The sequence below is a fragment of the Urocitellus parryii genome, chromosome 7 (genome assembly GCF_045843805.1).
Source record: "Urocitellus parryii isolate mUroPar1 chromosome 7, mUroPar1.hap1, whole genome shotgun sequence".
Classification (NCBI taxonomy): domain Eukaryota; kingdom Metazoa; phylum Chordata; class Mammalia; order Rodentia; family Sciuridae; genus Urocitellus; species Urocitellus parryii.
This window is the reverse complement of record NC_135537.1, coordinates 137,365,027-137,388,471: the sequence shown is the minus strand read 5'-3', so window position 1 is coordinate 137,388,471 and position 23,445 is coordinate 137,365,027. Positions and strand designations below refer to the sequence as shown.

General features: G+C 43.8%; 1 protein-coding gene across 2 annotated transcripts in view; it reads left to right on the top strand.

Moving 5' to 3' along the window:
- The window catches only part of Rap1gap2 (RAP1 GTPase activating protein 2), a 180,070-nt gene that overhangs the window by 125,955 nt on the left and 30,670 nt on the right, over positions 1 to 23,445 (top strand). For both annotated transcript variants that reach the window (XM_077800504.1, XM_077800503.1), the window contains 8 exons: positions 1,177 to 1,212; positions 4,932 to 4,976; positions 5,756 to 5,788; positions 6,178 to 6,390; positions 7,453 to 7,556; positions 15,914 to 15,992; positions 16,741 to 16,794; positions 19,331 to 19,414. In XM_077800504.1, coding sequence (XP_077656630.1) covers positions 1,177 to 1,212; positions 4,932 to 4,976; positions 5,756 to 5,788; positions 6,178 to 6,390; positions 7,453 to 7,556; positions 15,914 to 15,992; positions 16,741 to 16,794; positions 19,331 to 19,414 — 648 coding nt within the window. The remainder of the gene's footprint in view (positions 1 to 1,176; positions 1,213 to 4,931; positions 4,977 to 5,755; positions 5,789 to 6,177; positions 6,391 to 7,452; positions 7,557 to 15,913; positions 15,993 to 16,740; positions 16,795 to 19,330; positions 19,415 to 23,445) is intronic.

Genomic DNA, 23,445 nt, shown 5'->3' with positions numbered 1-23,445 from the left:
AGGATCTAGGTCTGTAGACCCCACATGTGAATGGGTCACCCACACCCAGGCAGTTCTGCCTCTTTGGTGCCTACAGAGGAAGGGAGATTTGGGGAGGTACTGATTCTGCATGAAAAAGAGTTGAGGACAGTTCCTTCTTCCTTGTCACTGCATTCTTTGGGCACTGTCTGTCCGGGCACCTCGACTCATGGCTTGCCAGCGCTCAGATTTGTGTAATGATGTTAGTATAAGAAATTAGGGGGTCGGGGTTTGTGGCTCAGCGGTAGCGCGCTTGCCTAGCATGCACGAGGCACTGGGTTCGATTCTCAGCACCACATACAAATGAATAAAATAAGGGTCCATTAACAACTTAAAAAAAAAAAAGAAAGAAATTAGGATTGTTTTTCTGGGGTGGGAAGTGGAGGTCTTTGGAGGGACAGGAACATGTTTTTCATCAGGGTGAAGCTTCCAGCACTCAGCTGTGCATTCCACCTCCTTGTTCTCCTTTACGCCTTTACCTGGAGTTTACAGAGGGGTCAGTGGAGGAGGTTAAAGGTTTGAACAGCTGCAGTTTGATATTTTTAAAATAATCCATCCATGAGCTGGAGGCTCAGATGAGTGGGTTTCAGGCGGCATTTCACAAGCTCTAGGGTCCCAAAACAGTGCCGGGTGGCAGGGGCCAGGGTGGCCCAGGGGGCACAAAGAGGCTTCAGCCTCTTTGGCTGCCCTGACCGGAATGGCTGTATATACTGGCTCTCTGTTGGGGTACTGAGTGAGATTTTGTAGGAGACAGAGAGTCTTTGTTGCCACAGATGTCAGAAAACTATGTGTGTTGGACATTTTGGCTTTACTGTTGGGTTGAAAACCTCCCAAACATGAATCCTGCTGGAGGCCGAGTCTCCATTGGTGTTTGGGGGAATGTGGCTTTTCCCAGGGGTCCCACTGCCCCTTCCCCCACAGAGACGGAGTGTCTGCTCTCTCCTCGGGGCCAGTGGCCAGCCCAGGCCTGTTTAATTTTCTCTTTTGTTGAATGGGGTGTTCTGGCCCTCCAGTTCTGCAAGCAAAATCAAATTATCTTCTCTCTGGACTCAAATGAATGTCCTCCCTGGGGACGCCCTGGGCTTAGCTTCCAGGCAGTTGGTGAGGAGGAGGCTCTGACTCCCGTCTTTCTCTCCCTCCCCACTTTGTGTCTTTCAGTCGGCGGAGTTCTTCGAGATGCTGGAGAAAATGCAGGTGAGCACCCCCAAAGTGGGGAAGCAGCCAAGCCATGGGTGCAGTTGCTGCTGGGACCTTGGGGGTCTCAGTAGCAGGAGCTACCTTGGAGGGACAGGTCCCCACAGCCCTGACAACCTGAGGCCATTTTGCTATCGGGCAGCAAAGCACTTGGGAAGACTCCAGCCTGAGGACAGGAAGGACCAGCTGGGGATCCATAAATTCCACGGAAGTGGGGAGGGCTGGAAAGGGGCCGTTGTTCCTGGAATGGGTTGGAAAGAAAGCTTGAAAAAGCAAGCCCCATCTGAGGGGTGTCATCTTGGGTCGGGGAGGGAGAGCTGCAGCACGGGAGGCAGATCCAAGTTCAAATCTTGCATTGGACACTTGGTTGTGCGAGTTCCTTACCATTTCCACGCCTCTAAGTAAACAATAATAAAAATGCTCACTGAGCTGCAATAAGAGAATATATGTAAATAATTGGTAGGCACTCTGTGAAAGTCAATGTTCAATGTGGATTCGAGGGACTTTTTATAAGCACAGTCCTTATCTGCAGATTCCAAATCTATGGATTAAACCAACTGTGGAAAATTTGGTTTCATGTGGATGGAAAACATTTTAGAAAAATTTACATCTGTATTGAACATGCACATACTTTTTTTCTTATCACTTCTCTAAACAATGTAGATAACACCTATTTACATGACATTTATGTTGTATTAGGTAATATAAGTAAGCTAGAGATGATTTGAAGTATATGGGAGGTGGGGTAGGTTCCAAACACCATGCCATTTTAAATAAGGGACCTGAGCATTTGTGGATTTTTGTATCCCTACGGGTCCTGGAACTAATGCTTCTGAGGTCAGGCTGTCAGGTAAGAAGGTTGCCCTAGGGAATATGAGCAGAGGTCCAGGTGGAATTGATGTGGGTGAAGAGAATGGGAAGAAGTTGATAATGACACACGTTTCAAGCACTTCTCTTGGGCTCAGGGATTGGACAAGTGTTATTTTGTCCTGGCAAGGTCCTGGGAAGTAGGTATGATCCTATTACCATCCCCAAATCACAGGTGAGGAAACTGAGGCATTGAGCTATTAAATTAAGCACTCTAGGACACATGGCAAGCAAGTAAGTAGCTTGAGAGCCAGAGGGCTTAGCCATTGTACCATGATACTTTTTACCCTAAGTAGAAGAGACAGATCCTGTAATAAGGTTCTGGAAGTTCCAGGAGGAGGGGCAATATGGGGCCCAGGGCAGTCCTGAGATGCAAGTCTCCTGAGGGGAGGTGAGGAGAGGGATGGTTGGAGGGAAAGATAGTATTTGTGTCATGACCACGAGTCAGTTATTAAGATTCTGCTCCATACCTGACAGTGTGTGGACTGAAAACTCATTTTACATTCATTTAGGGAACTTCTAATCAAGTTGTGGAAACAGGGCTGGCATGTGCTCTGCGCGAGCGGTGGGGACAGGGTATAATTAAGTGCTCAACTGCTTGGAGCAGAACTGGGATTTTCCCTTCAAGCCGACGGGATCCCTTCATCCTGGCAAGCTGGTGGGGAACCAGAGACTCCACCTTCCTACTCCCTGGTGGCTTCTGCCTTCCACCTGTCCTCATCCCCCCCCCAGCTGGAGTCCCTCCCTCCCCCACAGGGCATACAATTTGGCCCCACTTAACTGGCCTCATATTGTTCCGTTTTTAGAGGCTGTCGGTTGGGTTTGCTTTTCAGCTAGACTGGGAGCTTCTCCAGGGCAGGGGCTTGTTTTTCCCCTCCCTCTGTATTTCTATGACAACCGACACCCAGCACCCATGGTGGTTTGCCATTTCTGTCTCAGTTGAGGCGCGGGAGCCAAACTTCCCAGTGTGTAAGACTCTACCACGTGTCAGTGGGTGCCAGCGGTGGAGGGTTCACAGTCCCTAGCTACTCTGCTGATAGGAAACTTGCATGTGGGGAACTGATGGTGGTCAGGCAGTGCCTGGTGTGGGGGGATTCTGTTCTTGGGCGTGGGCTTCTTCCCTGATCATCTTGCAGTTGTGAAAACAGAGCCTCAGAGCAATTAAGTGCCCGGGTCACTCTGCTAGTTGTGAAGAGCTGAAACTAGGCTCGAGGATCCCTGATTCCAGCCCAGGAGTCTAGGGATTTGAAGAAGGGCACAACCCCCATGAAGCAAAGGGAGTTTAGTGCACGTGCTTTGGAAGCTTCAGTCTTGGGCTCAGGTTTAACCTGCATGCCTTCTAGTTGAGTATCTTTCTCCTCTGAGCCTCCATTTCTTCATGGCGGGGGGTGGGTGGTGAGGCAGCTAGTGATAGTACCTGTTGTACTCAGGGAAGAGGCGGCCCTGCTTGGGCAGTGGCTCTGTTGTGGGGCAGGGAGTGGGGTATCTGGGAGGCTGGGAGGAGGTTTTCTCTCCTGCCTCAGGGACTGTTCCCAGACAGGGATGACTAATGCAGGACAAACAAAGTGAACTCCTGACATCACTCCCTCACCCCCACTTACCCAGTTGGCCAACCCGGACAGGGTCTGCAGGGCCACCCAGGTGGTTTTCTGCCTGTGTGCAGGAGGAGCACCTGTCTTGTGGGAGGGGCCCTCCCACACCCTCCTGAACAATGCTGCAGGGTGACTCAGCCCAGAGAAGTCCAGGGAAGGGGAAGCCGCATCTACATCTACTCAGTTAGCAGGAGCCCTGGTGTCCAGGAAGTGGGGGGTGTGGTCATGTGGATAGGTGACCTGGCTTCAAATCCAAGCCTTGTCAGTCACTAGTTGTGTGTCCTTAGGCACATGTCCCCCCCCCCCCCCTCCCGTGTCAGTTGCTCTGGCCAGATTGGGACTGCTTCTGGGCTCTCTTCTCTTCGGAGGGGAACTTTCTCCTAGCTTGTCCCACCAGCTCAGACCCTCACCTGATTTATTCAGTCTTGGGACACCATGTGTTTCCCTCCCACACAACCCAGTTAAGTCAGAACCCAATTATAGGACTGCTGGAAAAGGCACTGCTCTCGGAAGTGAATTTTCCAGACACCTGCAGGTTAATTCCCCCAGTCTAATCCCAGTCCTCAAATCTGATCCTCAAATAGAGACTCCATGTATCTATGAAGTTTTTTTTTTTTTTTTTTTTGGCACGGGGGTGGTAGGGAATGTGTCTCATTCTCATTTTATAGATGCAGCTCCAAGGGTCACATAGAGGAGGCTTGCAGCAGAAGGAGGACCTGTGGATGCATAGGCCCTCCCATCAGGGAGAGGGTGCAGCTGATGGTGCCACGGACATGGATTCCCATCTTAGCCCCTCACCTGCTGACCTTGTAGCCCTAGGGAATATATTTCAGCTCTAGGATGATAACAGTGGTATTGCCAGCCTATGGGACTGATAACCAGTTACCAGTCAGTATTCCAAGGGCTTCACCCATTGTTAACCTTTGATCTTCAACACAATGGTAGGTGCTGTCATCATTCGCATTTCAGTCACAGGGCAGTTTCTGTGACATGGTCACGGTCATGAGGCTAGTAACTAGCAGTGCAGGGATTTGAACCCAGGGCATCTGGCTCCAATCTGGGCTATTAACTGAGCTACTAGCTGTCTCGTCTGGGGCTGCTGTGAGGACTGACAGTGACAAGGCAGTGAGAGCTGCCAGCTGTTGCTGCTGTCACCATCATTAACCCCCAGCAAGGACAGTTGCCCAGAGACTCCTCTCTTTGGTCACTCTTTCGTGACCTTTGCTTCCATGGGTCCTCTTTTCCTTTTTTTTTCCACAGGGGATCAAGCTTGAAGAGCAGAAGCCAGGACCCCAGAAGAACAAGGTGGGCTGGGTGGCTGAGGTGCTTGTTGGGAGGGCCCAGTGAGGAGGCATGAGTGGGACGAGGGCGAGGAGACAGGGTTCCTCTGTCTCCCTCCTGTCTCCCTTTGGTTTCCACCAAGAGCCACTGAAGTGACTGAAGCCTGGTTACATTGTGCCTGGTAGGCAGCAAAGGGGGACCTGGCTCCATGCCTTTAAAGTAACTTCAGAGCAGGCTGGGGTGGGGATGGGAGCCTTGAAGGAGACCCAGGATTGGTGGCTGGGCCTGGCCGCTCCCGCCCCCACCTAGTTGGCACCTGTCTCTGCACCTGTACAGTGTTTGGGATTGTCAGACTCGGTTTCAGAGGACCACCAGCTCTTAGCTTTGTTTTTTTTTTTTTTTCCCAATGCCTGAGGGTACCTTAGAGTTCAGCCCTGTTACCTGGAGAAGGCTACTGGGTGAGACTAGGGGCCATCGCCCTGTGTTGGCACCCTAGGCTGAGAAGCTGGTCTCACTAGAGGTGACAGGGTCAGCACCTCTGTATGCTGAGTCTTTGGCTCAGCTGAGTTTGCGTTCAGGTGTGGTCACTTTGAAGACTAGCACAACTTATGTAAGATATCAGATCCCGCAGCTGCCTCTAGGCTGTTCTTCCATCTCATGTGTTTCTCCCAAAGCCCTGGTGCAACCTGCTAAGCCTCCCAGTGCATCCCCTCCCATGATCCAGGAGAGGGACATGGAAACAATGATCTGACTTTATCACCACTGCGAGGACTAACAGTTCTGTTCTCTGGTTTGTCTTGCAGGATGACTATATCCCATATCCCAGCATTGATGAGGTAGGAGCCCCCCTGTCTGCACTGCAGCCCTATCTGGGTCCTGTCCCTGGAGAGATCATGGCCCTTCCCAGCCCCACATGGGAAAGAACCTCAGGCCTGGGATTTGAGGGCCTGAGGCCTCTTTCCATATTTGCCTCTGTGACCTTGGCTTTTCCGTGTTTTATTTGGGGGTTCCCATCTGGGCCTTGCAACCCACAGGCACAGGGTCAGCTGGTAAAGCTGGAGATGCCAGTGGGTCACAGAGGAGGGATTCATGTTACTGACTTTGGCCTTAAAAATACCAGACTCCCTTCCCTGGAGCAGCTCAGAGGTGGGTGGGGACACCAGAGGCACCTCCTCCTGCAGTCCCAGAGTAGGCTTGCAGGACAAGATCCTCCCTCTGCCTCCAGGTTGTGGAGAAGGGCGGCCCATACCCTCTGATCATCCTGCCCCAGTTTGGGGGCTATTGGATCGAGGACCCGGAGAATGTGGGGACACCGACGTCACTGGGCAGCAGCATCTGTGAGGAGGAGGAAGAGGACAACCTCAGCCCCAACACATTTGGCTACAAGCTCGAGTGCAAGGGTGAAGCCAGGGCCTACCGCAGGCATTTCCTAGGGAAGGTGAGGTTCAGGGGCCCTGGGAGAAAAGGGCTGCCAGAGGGTGGAGTGCCCTGGGTGGGTAGGGGGTCCTCTCTCCAGTGCCCCCTCTGTTCTCCCTGCCATTTCTCCTTCCCAGATCTGTCCCCTTCCTGCCTGTCTGCATTTGTATAAATAGGAGAAGTTTGACTGGCAGTGTTCTGGGGCAGGGGCAGGGGAGCAGTGCAGAATTCCCATGATGGGTCCTTTGGGGGTCACCCCCAGCAAGGGTTCCAGGAGTTGATGAGATGGGTAATGTTTGGGGGTGCAGGAGAGTGGGCAGAGTTTTGACTTCTTCAGAAAAAAAACGCATCCTCACATCTTGGAAGTCTACATTACCATATTCTTAGTGCACATGTCTCATGTCCTGTGTGCCGTTTCCCTGAGCACAGTGTGCTTGCTGTGACCCTCTGATTACTTAAAAGTGACAAAGTTATATATCTTTAAATATATTCTGCCCTTCAAGTTTGCTAGATTCCCCAAGTCCCCAGGGCAGATTCTGGATATCTCAAGCCGGAGACAGCTTTGCAGAGACTCACTTGGAGGAAGCTGTACCCAGGCCTCCAAACCCCAGGAGGTTAAAATGTAGATTCCACACCTCACCCTGACTTGGTGGACCTGGCGTGGGCTCCAGGAAGCGATGTTTGTAGCCCAGACTCCCGGATTCAGAGGACCTCTCACCTCCCCTTGGGTGGAGGTGTTGAGTGCCTCTTAGCTTTCTCCCACGGAGAGTCTAGGGTGGTGAGGGCTGCTCCCCTGGGAACATCTGGTGGTGAAGAGCTTCAGCAAGTTGAGACAGATCTGAGTTTGAATGTTGGTGTCTGTGTCTGTGGAATGGGGATGATCTCTTGCCTAAAGCTGTGGTCAGGATTAAAGAAGATAGTAGGTATTAAACCCACAGCACGGTGCTTGGCATGTCCCGTTAGCAGTGACATCCTTAGCTTCCTCATTTCTGTGGGGCTTCTCCTTCCTGGTGAAGAAGGTGGTTTGGGGTGACACGTCTGGAGGCTTGCCTCCCCTCCACTCACACCTGATTTCTGTTTCTAGGATCATCTGAACTTCTACTGTACCGGCAGCAGCCTCGGGAACTTGATTCTGTCCATCAAGTGTGAGGAAGTGGAAGGGATTGAGTACCTCAGGATCATTCTCAGGTGGGTGGGCCTGTTGTATTGGTTGCCACACCTCTTCTGGGTGGGTCTGCCGTGTGTGTGTGTGTGTGTGTGTGTGTGTGTGGGGGGGGGGGGGTTGGTGGGGCAGAAATACCAGTCTGACCAGGTCTGATCTGGGTGTGCTGGAAGAAAAGAACTGCTGGCATCTTGGGGCTGTATTTGAAGTTGCCAGGCAGTAGGACCAGGTGGCCCCAGCTGACTGATTCTCAAGGTCACCAAGACCAGACCCCCAACACGCCTCTCTTTCTTATAAGGGACCTAGCCCTGAGAAGGAATGGAAACAAAGAGTAGGGATGGCTTGGTGTGTTTTATCAAGCTGAGACGCAGCTTTATGTCCTGGGAAAGGGTTGTCCAAAATGCTGCCTCTGGTGACCACTGAGTCAGGGAAGGTGGATCCCAAAGCCTCTGTTGTGTGTTCTGGGTTCATGGAGCTGGAGTGATCTTTAAAACAGGAACACTGATTTATAGGTGAAGCCAGGGCACCTCTCCCTGGATTGTGACTTCCCGAAAGGACAGGAACTGGAACTGGCTTCTGTTTGGTTCAAGTAACGTGTTTTGTAAAACCTTTCTTATACCAGGAGGTAGGAGAAGTTCTGGGGGGTACAAAGATAACTGAGATTTGGTCCCTGTTCCCTAAAGATTTATGGTCTAGCAAGTGAGAAAAATAGAATTTTAAGATGTGTCACAAGTATTATTTTAGTCATATGCACAGAATGTTATGAGAGCCCAGAGGAGTGTGTGCCTTATTTATCTGTCCCTGGCTGGAGGGTACAGAAGCCAGGAAGTCCAAGGGGCTGGAGCTTAGTAGACTTCTATGAACATGTCAAGCTCTCAAATCATGTTTATTGAATCTAATTGTAAGTTCTTAAAGGTATTTGGAAGGGAGCAATAACAGTTTTTTTTTAAAAAATTCTGTCTAAATTTTGAGATAAACATGGGAAGGAAGAAGGACATTTAACTCTGCTTTGGGAGAGGTAGGAGACCGTATGTTTTGAATAAATGATTAGCCCCCATCCAACCCTGATTTGCTTCTGATGTAGAAAGGAAGCAGTTACATTTACAAAAGTTCACCTGGGTGGACATCGTATTTGCGGAACATGGAAAGTCAATTAAATAACGACAGAAAAATCTCAAGAGTGGGTAATACCTGGATCCCTAGCTGTAAATAGAATTTCTAGCTAGAGGAACCTCTCTGAAGAAAAGTATTTTCTTTCTTAATAAAAATTAGACCAAGATGGTTTGGGACTTTTGAGTCAGATGACAGTGGGATCTCAGCCCTCTTTCCTCATGCTACATCCTATCTGAAACATTGTATCAGGACTGAAAGTTGGAGAAGGTGCCAGACACAACTCACGCTTTGATATTTTAAAATTGTCATTTATAGGATAGTTAGGACCCAAATGTAGGTGATATGGAGTTGAACCCTAGATCCCCTTCCTAAGAAAGCAATATAGTGTGGGACTATATGCAACTGAAGATTCTGGAAGAAAACTGTTCTCTTTAGGAGTGAGAGGGAGCCCTGAATGGTGAGGGGTCTTTCTGCATTGAACCACTTTTGTTACTTTGGGCCAGCAGTATTTGAAATCAATACCAGGGAGAGCTCAAGAATAAGCTCAAATGTGGCTCTCCCCAAAAGAAAGCCAGTGGGCAGGGTGACAGAGAGAAGCCATGTATCAGCTAGGAAGTTGGACAATCACATCATGTACTTGGAGTGATTGCCAGGCCAAATTGAAAACCAGGCATGAAAAATTGGCTCGATGGCTTAGCAGCTTTACCAGACACAAAGAAGTACTTATCCAGAGATGAAATTCCCTTGCTGGCAGTAACTACTGTCCCCACTTCTTCCTCATTCCCCATAGAGTTCTGGATTATTTAACTGATGTCCCAAATTTATCACAACCAGCACTCTAGCCTAAAATCTGAGAATAGCCTTCTGACAACCTCTGTGTGTGCATGAGAGTAGCCAAGTGGGATCTACCCATCGTTTGGAAACATCGTTTCATACACTTAAGGATCACTTGTGTTTATTTCCTGTGAACTGTCTGTTCATAAGCTTTGTTCTTTTTTAAAAACTGGATTGTGATTTGAAATTTCTGCTTTTAAAAATCTTGTAGGTGGCTTTTGCAGGTAGATTTAGGAACTTTGGAACCACAAAATAAATCTAAATACATTTCAAAAAGCAAATTCTCTTCTGGATCTATTCGCTTATACATTGACAATAAAACTAGAAATTAATAACAAAAAAATGTTTTGGAAAATCCACGTTTTTTGCCACTTAGAAGTAAATAGTCTCAATAGTTTCCTAAGTAACTTATAGGACAAAGAAAAAGTCAAGGATATAGTTAAAGAATATTTATAGAGAAATGACATTTACAATATTCCACATAAAGAATTTGGGCTGTCTTCATAGCTACACTTAGAAGAAAGTATATTGCCTTAAACAGTCTCCTATTAAATAAGAAAGAGTGATGTTTACATGTGTTATTATTGTTAGTAACCTCTCTCTGCCTCAGTTTCCTCATCTGTGAAATGGCAGCGATAGTATCTATGTTAAAATTCTTGGGTGTTTATGTGCCCTGGTGAGTCAGAGCTCATCATATTGTAGCTACTCAATAATGTAATAATGGTAGCTACTGCTCTTTTCATCATTGATATGATTATCTAAGGAAAGTGAGAGAAACAAAAAAGATTAAAGCAGAAATAAATAAAGTTAGAAATAAAAAGAGTACAAGACTTGATAAATATGGGCTTCTTTTAGGGGAAACAAAACAAGAGAGGCAACTAGCTAGTTAAATGTAGATAAAAAGAGAAAATAAAAACACACAAAATTAGGCATAAAAAGACACATAAGCACAGAAGTGAAGGTTAAATAATTATTAATGGATGCTGTGTGCAATTTACGCCATTAAACTGGAAATGTTAGTTGAAACAGATGCCTTTCAAGGAAGTATACATCACCAAATGTAACTCAGGATGAGGTTAAAAAAAACCCAAATGCACCAATAAATTAGAAACATTCTCAAAAGAATTATCCCTCCAAATGCTCCTAGGTCTGAATGGTTTTGTGAGTAAGTATTTTAAACTTTAAAGGAACAGATTTGTGTTATTTAAACTGTTCAAAAGAATAGAAAAATATGGAAAGCTTCCCAATTCATTTGATAATGTTTAAAGGATCCTCGTGGAAAATAAGACAGGCAAATGAAATGTAAGTTAAAAAAGAAAAAACATGGCCCATTATTCCTTATTAATATAGAAAAATGTTTAGTCTGAGAAACTCAAATTCAAGCAGTCTATTAATAAAAGTTTACTATAGTCAAGAAATAATTATTATAGCAATGCAAGGATGGTTAATATGAAGAACTACATGATTTATTCAGTGTTTGTTTAACCAAGGCTTACTATGTGCCAGACTTTGTTTAGTGGTAGGGAATCCTATGAGGAATAAGCTCTTAACTTGTGTATTTGACTATAGAAAGCATTCAGTACATTTTATATATTCTTTTTTTCTTGCTCTCCTTCCTCCCTCCCTCCCTCCCTTCCTTCCTTCCTTCCTTCCCCAAATGCCAAGTATTGAACTCAGGGCCTTGTGCATGGTAGGTAAGGGCTCTACCACTGAGCTATATACCCTTAGCTTTACTCATCTTCTTCTTATGGACCTGAATCATTGTAGGCTAGTGGGGGTGGTGCAAAAGATAGATGTTGACAGAGAACTGAAAGAAGTTCAGGATGGTTTGATTGTGGAAAGTGTGTCTATGTGTGTGTGGGGTTGAAAGACTGTTGGAGAGATGTGGGAAATCTAGTTCATGTACAGATCATCTTTAGGAGCTTAGATTTTTATCGTAGGAGCAAGAGGAGAGCTACAGAAGGGAGAATGTTACAAAAAGATCTGTAGAAAGGTCATTCTGGCTAGAGTACGGGCAATGACTTGGAGGAATGTCAAGGCCAAGAGAAGGAAGGTGAATCAGGAGGCAGCTGCAGTGAGCCAGGTGACGTGAGCTAGGTGATGATCCAGGCCACCAGATTGTATAACGTGAATGGTGCCCCCAGAGTGGTACAGACTAACAGCCAGGATGGGGACTGAACTGAGAATAGAGAAAAGTGGATGGAAAATTCCAGGCACCTGGGGAAAACTGACATTAAGAAAGACAGCCGAAATGTCAACAAATGGGAGATGGATTTACTGCTGATGAATTGCAAATAATGGTAGTCTTTCAAAATGACTTAAAATAAATATATTTAACATCTTAAAAAGACAAAGAATGAATAGCATCTATAAAATGGATAGATTGTAAAACAAGGAAATGAATTAAGAACATGTAGGCATGTAAAGAAAATGATTAGAATTTTGAGGAATAAAAAAAATAGTTGTTGAAATAAGCTTAACATATAGGATAAAATCTAGTTTGTTCAAAGAGTGAATTTGTGAATCAGAAGAGAGTCTCAAGGAATTCATCCAGAACACAGCACAGATAAAGAAATAAAGTATACAAAAAAGAAGATAAGATGTGGAAAATAGACTGAGAGGCCTCAGAATTTGTTTCAAAGGAGTTCCAGAAGGAAATACTCGAGAGATTAGTGAACAAATACCCAGAGGGACTATCTGAGAATATTTCAGAATTGAAGAAAGTACATAACCTACGGCTGAGAGCAATTTTAAAACAAAACAATACTTTTAGATATGTTGATGTGAAACATCAGAAATCAAAGATTAAAGAAATTTTAAGACTACCTGAGGATAAAGCCAGACAGTCTTTGAGGTAGGGACAACTAGGCTGAGAATAGATTTTTCCTAAGCCATAATAGTTGTCAAAAGACGATGGGGACAGTATCTTTAAAGTGTAGAGAGCAAGCAAGTGAGAAAAAAGGAAAGAAATTAAAGAAGAAACACTCTTAACCCAATGTTATATGCCCAGAAAACAGCAAAGACAAGATAAAACTGTTTTCAAATATAAACAAATGGGAGTGTACCACTCACAGAGTCTCCCTGAAAGAATTACTAAAGGATGTACTTCAGCTAGAAGAAAGAGAACTCAGAAGAAAAGATGCAGTTAAAAAGTCACAAGATATAGGTAAACCATGTTGATAAATTTAATTACTGACTGGAAAAAGAAGTGATTTTTTGGCATCTTTAAAAGGAGACTTGAACGAAATTTATAAACAAAAGTAGCAAGGACAATGGGAGAGGAATAATTCAGTGTTTAAAGCATACTTTATTTTTTTTTTAATTTGCTTTCCTCTATAGGAAAAACATAACAATTTTAGGGTTTGTTGGAAAAAATATAAGTATCTATGTTGGAATACATAGAAATACAATCTGTATCTCCGAAACTAGCAAACATATAAAAAGAGAATAACAAAAAAAAATTATAACTTTATTCAATTGAAGACAGGAAAGGAAAAAAACCCCACAGGGAATAGAAGATATAAAATGACATAGAGTAGAAATAATTTCTAATATATTAGTAGTTACAGTAAGTAAAAATAGATTAGATTAACGTACTAAGATATCAGACTATTAAATTGAATTTAAAAATGGAAGTATATTATGATTATAAGAGACATACTTAAGGAAGAGTGACATGGAAAGATTTAAAAGAAAGAAATGGAAAAAGACACACTGGGAAAATACTAACCAAGAAAGCTGGCATAACAATATTTTAATCATACAAAATAGGGGCTCGAGTTGTGGGCTCAGCGGTAGAATGCTTGCCTAGCATGTATGAGGCCCTGGATTCAATTCTCAGCACCACATATAAATAAATGAATAAAATAAAGGTCAACCAACACCTAAAAAAATATTTTTTTAAAAAAATCAGACAAAATAGAATTTCAGGTAAAAAGCATTAAGGATAAAGGAAGTACTCCTTTGTAACCTGGGAATACTTTTTCCCGACTCCTCGTGTTTCCTACTTTGTGGAGGGACCACTTTTGTATAACACCCCTGGTTCTCTCTGCCCTCTGACAGGTTCATTTAGGAGCAAGAACATTTTTCTACCCTTTCCTCTTGGAGTTCTCTCCTGAGCACTTCCCCCGTGGGGGAGGGGGGTGTCTTAACCCCTGTCCAGCACTACCTGTGACTGGATGGAGACGTTTGGCTAATTCTGGATTTTAGAAAGCCTCATTTCATCTTCCTTTATACTAAGCTGTGTTCTCACTTGGTCTTTTTCAGTAACAAAGAGCTATTTGACTCTTCACTGCCTTACTCTTTGGTATTATTTTGTGTCTGAATTTGTTCAGAACCTGGGCAGGGAAAGATCGCCTCTGCAGGGTCCCCTCTGAGGCCTCCATCCATATGAGGATGGAGAGGACAGGTCTCCCAGGCCCGAAAGTCATGGGTGTGTCCTTGATAACAGAGGCTTGGATTTAAAAAGTAAAAACAGACAGAAATATAGGGAGGGGTAGACAAATCCTCATAGTGGGAAATTTTGATAACATCTCTCAGAAGACAGTGGATCAAGTAGATAAAAAAAATTGTGAGGATAAAGAAGATTTAAACAATTCAATGAACAAACTTGATCTGGTAATGTCTATTCCTTTTCTCCCCCAAAAAAAAAAAATAACATCCTTTTCAGTATGGTTAAAAAGAAAAAGAAATAAAATATTTCATGTACTAAGTCAGCAAATTTTAAATAATGAATATCATATAGATTATGTTCCCTGAAAATAAGGAGAATTTATTAACCAACAATTAAGATACTGGAGGATAAATCTTCCTTATTTGGAAAGTTTTTTTTTTTTAAATCCTTTTAGCTGGGGATGTGGCTCAGTGGTAGAGCACTTACCTAGCATGTGTGAGACTCTGTGTTCAATCCCCATCACTGAAAAACAAATAAATAAGAAAGAAAAGGAAAAAAATATATAAAAAACCCTTTTAAAAATGACTCCTTGGTTAAAGAGAAAATCACAAAAGAACTGACAAAATATTTAGAACTAAATGACAGTAAAAATACTACCTATCAAAATGTGTGGGATGTAGTTAAAGTGGTACTTACAGAGAGATGTATAGTTCTAAGTGCACTTGTAATAAACAAGAAGGAAGATTACATGGGTAAGCGTGCAGGCCAGGAAGTTAGAACAAGAATAGTAGGAAAAACCCTGAAGGAAATAGAAGAAAGGAAAGAACAAACTGGTGAAGTTGAAAGAAATGAAAAAGAACAGAGATGATCATGAAAGCCAGGAGCTGTCTCTTTGAAAAGTCTAATGAAATAGGTAAACCTCCTGCTAAGACTGATCAAAGAAAACAGAGAAAAGACACAAACAAGTAATATTACAGCAATGGAGCAGTTACTAACAGTATCTGATGCAAGTGTATCAATGTGTTTGTTGGATACTTTTATAGAAAAACTTAAGTTACCCAAGTTGACTCAAGAAGGAGTAGAAAATCTAAATACTCACCACTAAAGAACTATGAAGCAAGTATCTGATTATAAAAACAGTAGGCTCAGCCATGGCACAGATGAAATTTAGCAAGGCTTTAAGGAATGTAAAATCCCTATATTATTCAAGATATTTCAGAGGGCAAGAAGTTATCTCACAACTTTATGTGGCTGGAAATAACACCTTGATATTAAAACCTGGCAAGGAGAATATAAGAAATAAAAGGCCAGTGCTTTTGAACATCAATGTGAACAACTAAATAAACTATTAACCAATGAAATTCAGTAGGATATTAAAAATAATACATCATAAGCAACTGGAGTTTTACCCATGGGATGAAAAGATGGCTTCACAGAAATGTAATCTACCAGGTTAACAGATACAAAGCCATATGATTATCTCAGCAGATGCAGAACAGCATTCAGGAAAATCCCAACACTTTCATAATGTGCTAAATGAATCAGGGGAACAGGCTAAATTTAGAGTCTTATGGTGAATCCCTTATAAAGCAGATTCCATTCCATTTATATTTTGAGTAAATCCAGATTTTCAAAAATTAGATTATCTTTAACGACAGGTTCATTTGCATGTCAAAATCCAAATATACACAGAAGCCGGGTCCAGTTCTTTGGGAGAACACAAAAAACTCACAAAGAAAGAAACAAACAAAAAATAATAATGGTGACCTAGAGGGTGGAAATATAATTATTTCCCATATTTTCATGGCAGACAGCTTTATCAGGCATGTTCTTTGAAGTGTCCACTTCCCCTGGGGTACCTCAGTAGGTTCCATTTTCCCACCATTTGAGTGTGTTGTCCCACACATGGGTTGGGGGGGAAAGAGGCACACCTGCCCCCAGGGAGACCTGAAACAAGTGCCCTGTCTGGTGTGACCTCAGCCACCTTCCTTGTTGACTCAATTCCTTGTGGGTGCCCTTGCCTCACCCTGTCCTCATGTGCAGGTCCAAACTGAAGACAGTGCATGAGCGGATCCCCTTGGCTGGACTGAGCAAATTGCCCAGTGTTCCTCAGATTGCAAAGGTAAAAACCAACCCTCCGGAGAAGGTGACTTCTTTCCAACCAGAGCTGGCCTCTGGGGAATGGAGGGTCTGCCCTTGGGGAGGGGGAGGCCTCTTTTCTCTGGTCCTTGAATGCATGGATGGGACTGGGGGCCTGTTGGTAGCTGCTTCCATCAATGCTGAGGCTGCTCAGGAGAGAGTGTAATCCTTCGTCTCTGCTCTAGACAGTTCACAGCCAGTTCAGGAGACAAAATATAGGGGAAGACAGGGCTGGCTATGGCAAGAGCTATGGGACTTCAGAATCGGGGTGTGGAGGGGAGGTCGGGGAGCCTTCACACAGAGGAGAGGCCTGGGCCTGCTGAAAGGTGATTCAGACCCAGGACCACCTTGTGTAAGGAGCCAGCTGGCAGAGGTGCCATGTCACTTTGGAATATAGGGGATTTGGGAACTGAGTCAGCAAAGAGGGTGGGGTTGTATTGGGCCCTCAATCTGGGAGCAGGGATATGGCAGAATGAGGCCGAATAACTTTGGTGGGAGTTGGGGGGCAGATGGTTTTTTTTTTGTCTTATCCTTAGGTCAGAGTGGGGATGAGTCTCAGGCTTTACCTGGTTTCTCTCATCAATTTGTCAGGAAGCCCTGGAAATGTCAGGGCACACATGTTCCCAACCCTGGGGTCCTTTCTTGCCACGCTGTCTTCTCTCAGTGGGTGCAGGAGCTGGGTGTGCTTTGTGGGCTTGGTCTCTGACCACTGTGTTTCTTTCCCTGCTCAGGCTTTCTGTGATGATGCAGTGGGACTGAAATTCAACCCTGTCCTGTACCCCAAGGTGAGGAACTCTATTCTCCCCCTTGCCTGTTATCCAGGGCTGTGTAGCTCGGCATGGATTTGCACACCTATGACCCTGAGGAGTTCTCTGCATCATGGTGGGGTCTCCATGATAAACCTCCACGACTCCCTCTCTCCCTGCTTACTCCTTCACACACTGGTCCCCTGGGAACACATCCTTAGGCAGGCCTGGGTCTCCAGCCCAGCTGAATAGGTCTCCAGCTAAGAAGGTGGCAGAGGTAGCAGTTTAATAGGTTTCCCACGGCACTCCGGTTGTACCTTCCTGAGGTCAGTGCCAGGGTGAGACTCAGGGGCTGGTACAGATCCAAATTGCCATCATGGAGGGGTGGGGGATACAAAGGGCAGAATCTCACTAAGAAATAAAAGGCCAGACCCTGACTCCCCATCGCCCACGTTACTCTGTGAGCTCTGAGGTCTTACAAGCCCCTCTTGGCCTTAGTTAATAAGCCAGCTGGTTCTCTGTTATCAGTTTCTTAGGATTGGCCTGATCTTGACCCCAGTTTTGTTATGGTGGTGTGAGTCGAGAGAGGAGCAATAATAACAAAACGAACAACAAACTCACTCAAGAACGATTATGGCATGACAGGACTTAAATCAGCCACGAACAGAGAATTGCTTAAAATTGGCCACAGGAAAAGACCTCGGGCACCAACTGCCTTCTTTGTGAGCCAGTCGGGCCTTGAGGGAGAGAGTGGAAGTGGAGCTGTGATCTGAGCTTCCGCTGTGGCCAACGTGGTGACAGCTGAGCCTTGCTGGGGCTGGCTCTGTCCAGTCCCTGAGTCCCAACTCTGAAAACCAGGAGCCATGAAATGAAATGTCTGGGGATGGGGGGGGAGTGTGTGTGTGTGGAGAAGAGAGGACCCCATCCTGGTAGGACCAGAGAATTTAAGGCATTTTTTAACTTGTCAACCTCCTGGAATAAATGCCCTAAATGTTCACAACTGGACACTCTTAGAAGTATCTATTTATTTATTCATCTGCAGTGGCTGAGCTAGTGGCAGAGTCCTCTGTCTCACCAGCCCTTCTTCTAGATGCCTCTTTTTACAGTCTGTAGAAACTTACCAGTAATATGCTGTGCTCCACTGAACATTTTCTGTCATTCAGACTGACCTCCCTTTATGATTAAAGCTGAATTAGTGAGGTTTAACCACACATTAAAACCCCATCATAAAGGCCTAACTGAACTACTGGTTGGGTAATTTTTGTTGTCAGATCATATCCGCTGTGAGAGCCCAGTGATGTACATTTACACAGTTCTCTTTATAACTTGGAAAGCCTCCAGCCCTAGTAATGATTGAAAAGCAGCTGTATTTTCATTTTTTTTTGTATTGGAAGGATTGCTGAAGTTCAACTGGGATGTTAGTCTGGCTGAGATGTTTGTGTTTAAAATTTGCAGTTTAGAACGTTTATTGGAAGGTCTCCATGGCCTAGTGCCTCTCCCTGAGAGGGCAGCTGTTCTCCTTTGACTCATCCCAGGCAGGAATGGTGGGTTCCCACAAGGGTCAGGCCAACAGGGCTCTCACTGGGGGAGCTGAGAAGTGTCTATTTCCTCAGGCAGCTGAGAACCTCACAGAGATACACAGTGAGTGGCCACCTAACACTGGCTATATATTCCAGCCAACAAGTTATGCCTGCTTTGTTCTTCCGTTAGCACAACACATGGATGAATCCTTTCTTTTTGCAGAAGATATCCCAGTAGCGCCCAAATATACTTCTCTTTCCTGACAAGCTGGTCCAACTCTTTCAGGGGTGTTGCACAGATGATGGTGATTCTGATGATGATGATGATGATGATGATGATGTTGTTGATGGTGATGATGATGATGTTGTAGCTGCTCTGTGCTCAGCACTTTATGTGCCTGGTCTCTTTGAATCTTCATCATAACTACACATCTCCCTTTATCGGAAGAGAAACTGAAGTCCAGAGAAGTGAAGTGACACTCTCAAAGCTACATGGATAAAAGCAGGAAATTCAGAACTAGAGTTGAGTATTTCAAGGAGGAAAAATAGAAAATCTAATAGAACTTATGGTCAGGATTTCCTTTTTCTCTTCTGTTTGCTTTTTATTAGAGCGTGTTCCTCTACACTACTCATTTTATGAAGAAAAGGATTGAAGCCTGGACAGAAGCAGGGACTTGCTCAAAATTATGCTGCTGAGAAAAGGTGGAATTAGAGCTAGAGCCATCCTTCCTGAAGAGTTTTGGGGGTTCTGGCTTCACTTTTACACCACAGATAAAATACTGGGGTATTTTATCCTGAGTCCCACTGGCTACTTAATTGCCCAAGCTGTAGCTGGCACACCTGGATAGAATGGAATGGATGATACAGAGGATTGGTTACTACTGGGGAAACTCAGGTGTTGGGAGCTAGCTGAGACCTTTGGAGTTGCATCCTGATCATCTGCTTTTTTTAGCAGGGGGCATATTCTCTACCAAAATGAGTGCTTCCCCTTCCATTTGCATCTTCACTTACTTCCACATGAATAAAGTTGATTTTTTCCTTCCTACCTTTTCCAGGCCTCCCAAATGATTGTGTCTTATGATGAACATGATGTCAACAACACATTCAAATTTGGAGTCATTTATCAAAAAGCCAGACAGGTAAGCACCATGAATCCATACTGGTCATTATCTCCTATGGTTTCTCTGTTCATCTCCTAATCTAAATGCAGGATCCCTGAACTAAGTTCTTAAAGCATTCTGAATACAACTATCATATTTAAAGTGTGAATTGGACTGAGGGTATCAGAATCTTCAAGTAATGCTACTTCTTACAAAAAGGCCTGCAAGTCTTTTAAGTCATGGTGTAGGTTTTCACACAGTGAAGTCTGATTCTTCCTGGCTGAATTTGTGTTGATCTCAGTTTGTGTTTATCTATGGGCTGTCAGTCACCAGAAAAACCAAATTAGGTAGAGTGAACAGATTAGCATAATCTTACCTCTTCTTGCTCACTATTCTTCCAGCTGGGAATTAGCTTTTTCTCGATAAACTTCAGCTTTGTGCTGGAATCAATTGTGGGCATCTCTTCCCAACTCTGTGTTCAATGACATCATGTTGGTAGCTTGAAATCAGCCATGGAAGTATTTACACCATGGAAATTAGCAAGCCCCAGAATTTTAATTACTTCCTTTGGAAAGCCGGCACACCACTGCTACCCTCCTCTGTCTTTTGTAGCACTCACTTATAGCTTTGGAGTTAAATAATGTTTCTCAGAGGGTGATTCCATGAGACACTGGTTAAGTATTCTGTGAGCAAATGTCTTGGAGCAAGGGGTATCTGGATGTAGGAACATTTTAAAGGCTCTCAGAACCCCCAAGGTAAAAAATTCTTTTTTTAATTTTCTTGAGCCCATTACTTCCCATGCTTATTTGACCACGAACTTCCCATATTTCCTGTTTTTTTTTTTTTTTTTTTTTTTTTTACCATGAACATTTACTAACATCCTGGCAAGACAGTCAGATGGACATGCTGGTCTCCTCACCTAGGTTCTATGAGAAGAAGCTTCTGCACCCATCTTATCTTTGTATCATCCAAGAGACTAGATGGTGACTTTATATAAATACACTCAGTTGTTATATGAATTAATGAACAAATGAAAATTTTGGTGCTGCTAATGGCAGCTCTATAGTGTCCTCTGATTTTTATCTGTTTTTTTTTTTTTTTTGCATATCAATCTTTCTTGGCCGGATGATGGCTGATTTCCTCATCTAAAGATATTAGACACAAGAGACATGTGTTTGCTTCAAAACACTATAATTATGTGAAGAGTTAGGATCTGAAAGACCAACACTGATGAATCTTATAATTTAAGGGAGATTATTCAGGTAGCCACTCTCATTATTTTCACATATTACATTTTTATTTCTTACAACTTGGCTAATGTAACCCCCCTAATTAAAGTTCTTTGCTTGTGAAATTTACCAAAACAGATCTTAAGGTGATTATAACCCAATGTTCCAGCAAAGTTATAATTACTGAACATTAACCATCCACCTCTGAGAAGGAGCCTCTGTATTATTTGTGTATCTGCTGCTGCTGCTGCTGCTGCTGCTGCGGGGGAAAAAGCCAGGAAGATAAAATTCTTTTTTTTTTTTTTTAAAAAAAATCTAGGCAGATTGTTGTTTTGCAAACCTACAGCTGGGGGACATTTAATATGAACATTTGTTGCATAAAAACCCTGTGCTGGTCTTTGGATATAAATAAGCTTCACCCAACTCTGCTGTGTGTCATGTACTGTGCTAAGCACTGTGGGAGACATGGCGATGACTAAGACCCCCTCCTTGAGTACATGGTCAAGCTCAAGGCCAGTATAAAAATAATGACAATGCTAATAATACCAGACAAAGTGTGAATCCTGGACAAGAGGTGCATGCCCCAGAACCTATAATGAGTTGTTTTCTTGGTAGGAGTTGTAGATTTCCCTGAAGCAGCAGCTCTCACACTCAGACCCCATGACCCAGGACAAACAGGATGCTTGGCAGGAACTGCAATGTCTTCATGCCATGCTAAAGACTGGTGAACAAAAAACTTTTCATTAAAGATCCAGATAATAGATTTTTTAAACTTTATGGGCCTTGGAGTCTCTGTTACTACCACCCTACTGCTTTTATTGTGCAAAATTAGCCAAAGACAATATGTAAATGAGTTGGCCTGGCCATGTTCCAATAAAATTTTATTGATTAAAAAAAAGAAGTGGGCCAGGCTTGGTCCATGGGCCATAGTTTGCTGACACCTGCTAGAAAGCTGTGTTTCCAAAAGTTCCGATTTTCACAGACCACATTTAGGATCTGTATTATGGCACTTATTTCACCAGTGGCCACTGTTAAAATTTTTAACACACTCCTACTATTAACCACTAAATTTTTTTCTTAAAAAATGTTTTTTTAAAAAAACTAAAGTGTTTTTATTTGTTTTTGGTGGTGCCAAGGATTGAACTCTGGACATTGCTCAAGCTAGGCAAATGCTTTACCACTGAGCTGTACTCCCAGCCCTTAGTGCATTTATTTTTTTAAAAGGAAATTCTAGATCACCCTCCTCTAATTGGAAAACCAGTATCACTTGCCATGAAATCAAAGTAATTCTAAGAGGAAATAGTATTAACAAACAAGTAGAGTTACTGAAATCTACTAGATTCTGTTGCCTGTTGAAGACTTGGAATCTGAGGTTTGCTTTTATTAGTTACAATGCAGGCCTAAGTGGGGCTGGGAGTGTAGCTCAGTGGTACAGCACGTGTTTAGCATGATCAAGGACCTGGGTTCAATCTCAAGCACTGCCCCCCAAAATAGGGGACATTAAGGAAATATTAAAGAATTGCCTATGGGAGACTGTCCTTGAAGTGACTGGACACACTGAATTTTTTTTTTTTATATGAAGCCATTCATTGGAGTCCATGGATGTTTGCAGAGCCTTCAGCTGTTTGCAGGTCCTGCTGCTGTAGGCAGAAAACAGTAGTAACAAGTTGCTCATCAGATAGGGTTAGTCAGTTGTTAAAGCCTAACACCATTTGCAAAGCTTGCTACTGTTTTCAGCTTTGCCTTTTTTATAATGTATTCTTTAATTGTTAAACTTCTTTTTTGGGGGGAGGGTACCGGGGATTGAACTCAGGGGCACTCAACCACTGAACCACATCCCCAGCTCAGTTTTATATTTTATTAGAGACAGGGTCTCACTGAGTTGCTTAGTGCCTCGCCATTGCTGAGACTGGCTTTGAACTCTAGATCCTCCCGTCTCAGCCTCCCGAGCCACTGGGATTACAGGCGTGCACCACTGTACCCAGCAATTGTTACACTTCTTAATTTTAGATATTTGTGGGTTCACATGTAGTTGGAAGAAAGAGCTCATGTATCTTTTACCCAGTTTTCCCCACAGTCATATCTTACACAACTACAGCACAAGATCACAACCATGGTGACATTGACACAATTCTCAGATATTATTCAGATATCCACAGATAGTATTCAGATATCCCAGTTTACAGGTACTCCTTTGTGTGTGTGCATGCGCGTGCGGGCGAGTATTTGATCTGTTTTGTTCTGTGTCATTTTATCCACCTGTAGGTTCCATAGTCAAGAAACAAGAATTTTGTCACCACAAGGCTCCCTCCTGTTTTCCTTTATCACCATGCTCACCTCCTTCTCACTTCTCCTCCCTCACTCCAGTCCCTAACCCCTAGCCATCTGTAGAGCATTGATCTGTTCTCCAGCTTCAAAAATTGTATTCCAAAAAATTACACAAATGGAATCATACAGTACATAGCCTTTTGGGGTTGCTTTTCTCTGCTCAGTAGCATTTGTCCAAGTTCTTGAGTGTGTCACTAGTTTGTCCCTTCTTATTGCTGAGTAGTTTTCCATGTCTGGCTGTATTAGGGTTTGTTTAACCATTCATTCATTGAAGGACATCTGGGTTGTTGCCAGGTGTTGGCTATGATGAATAAAGCTACTATGAACATTTGTATACAGCTTTTGGTTTTATTTGAATGCAAGTTTTCATTTCTCTGGAATAAATGCCTAGGAGCACAATTGCTGGTTGTATATGGTAATTATATGTTTAGTTTGTAGGAAACTGCCAAGCTCTTCTTGAGTGGCTGTTCCCACCAAAAAAATGTATGAGTGATCCAGTTTCTCTATATCTTT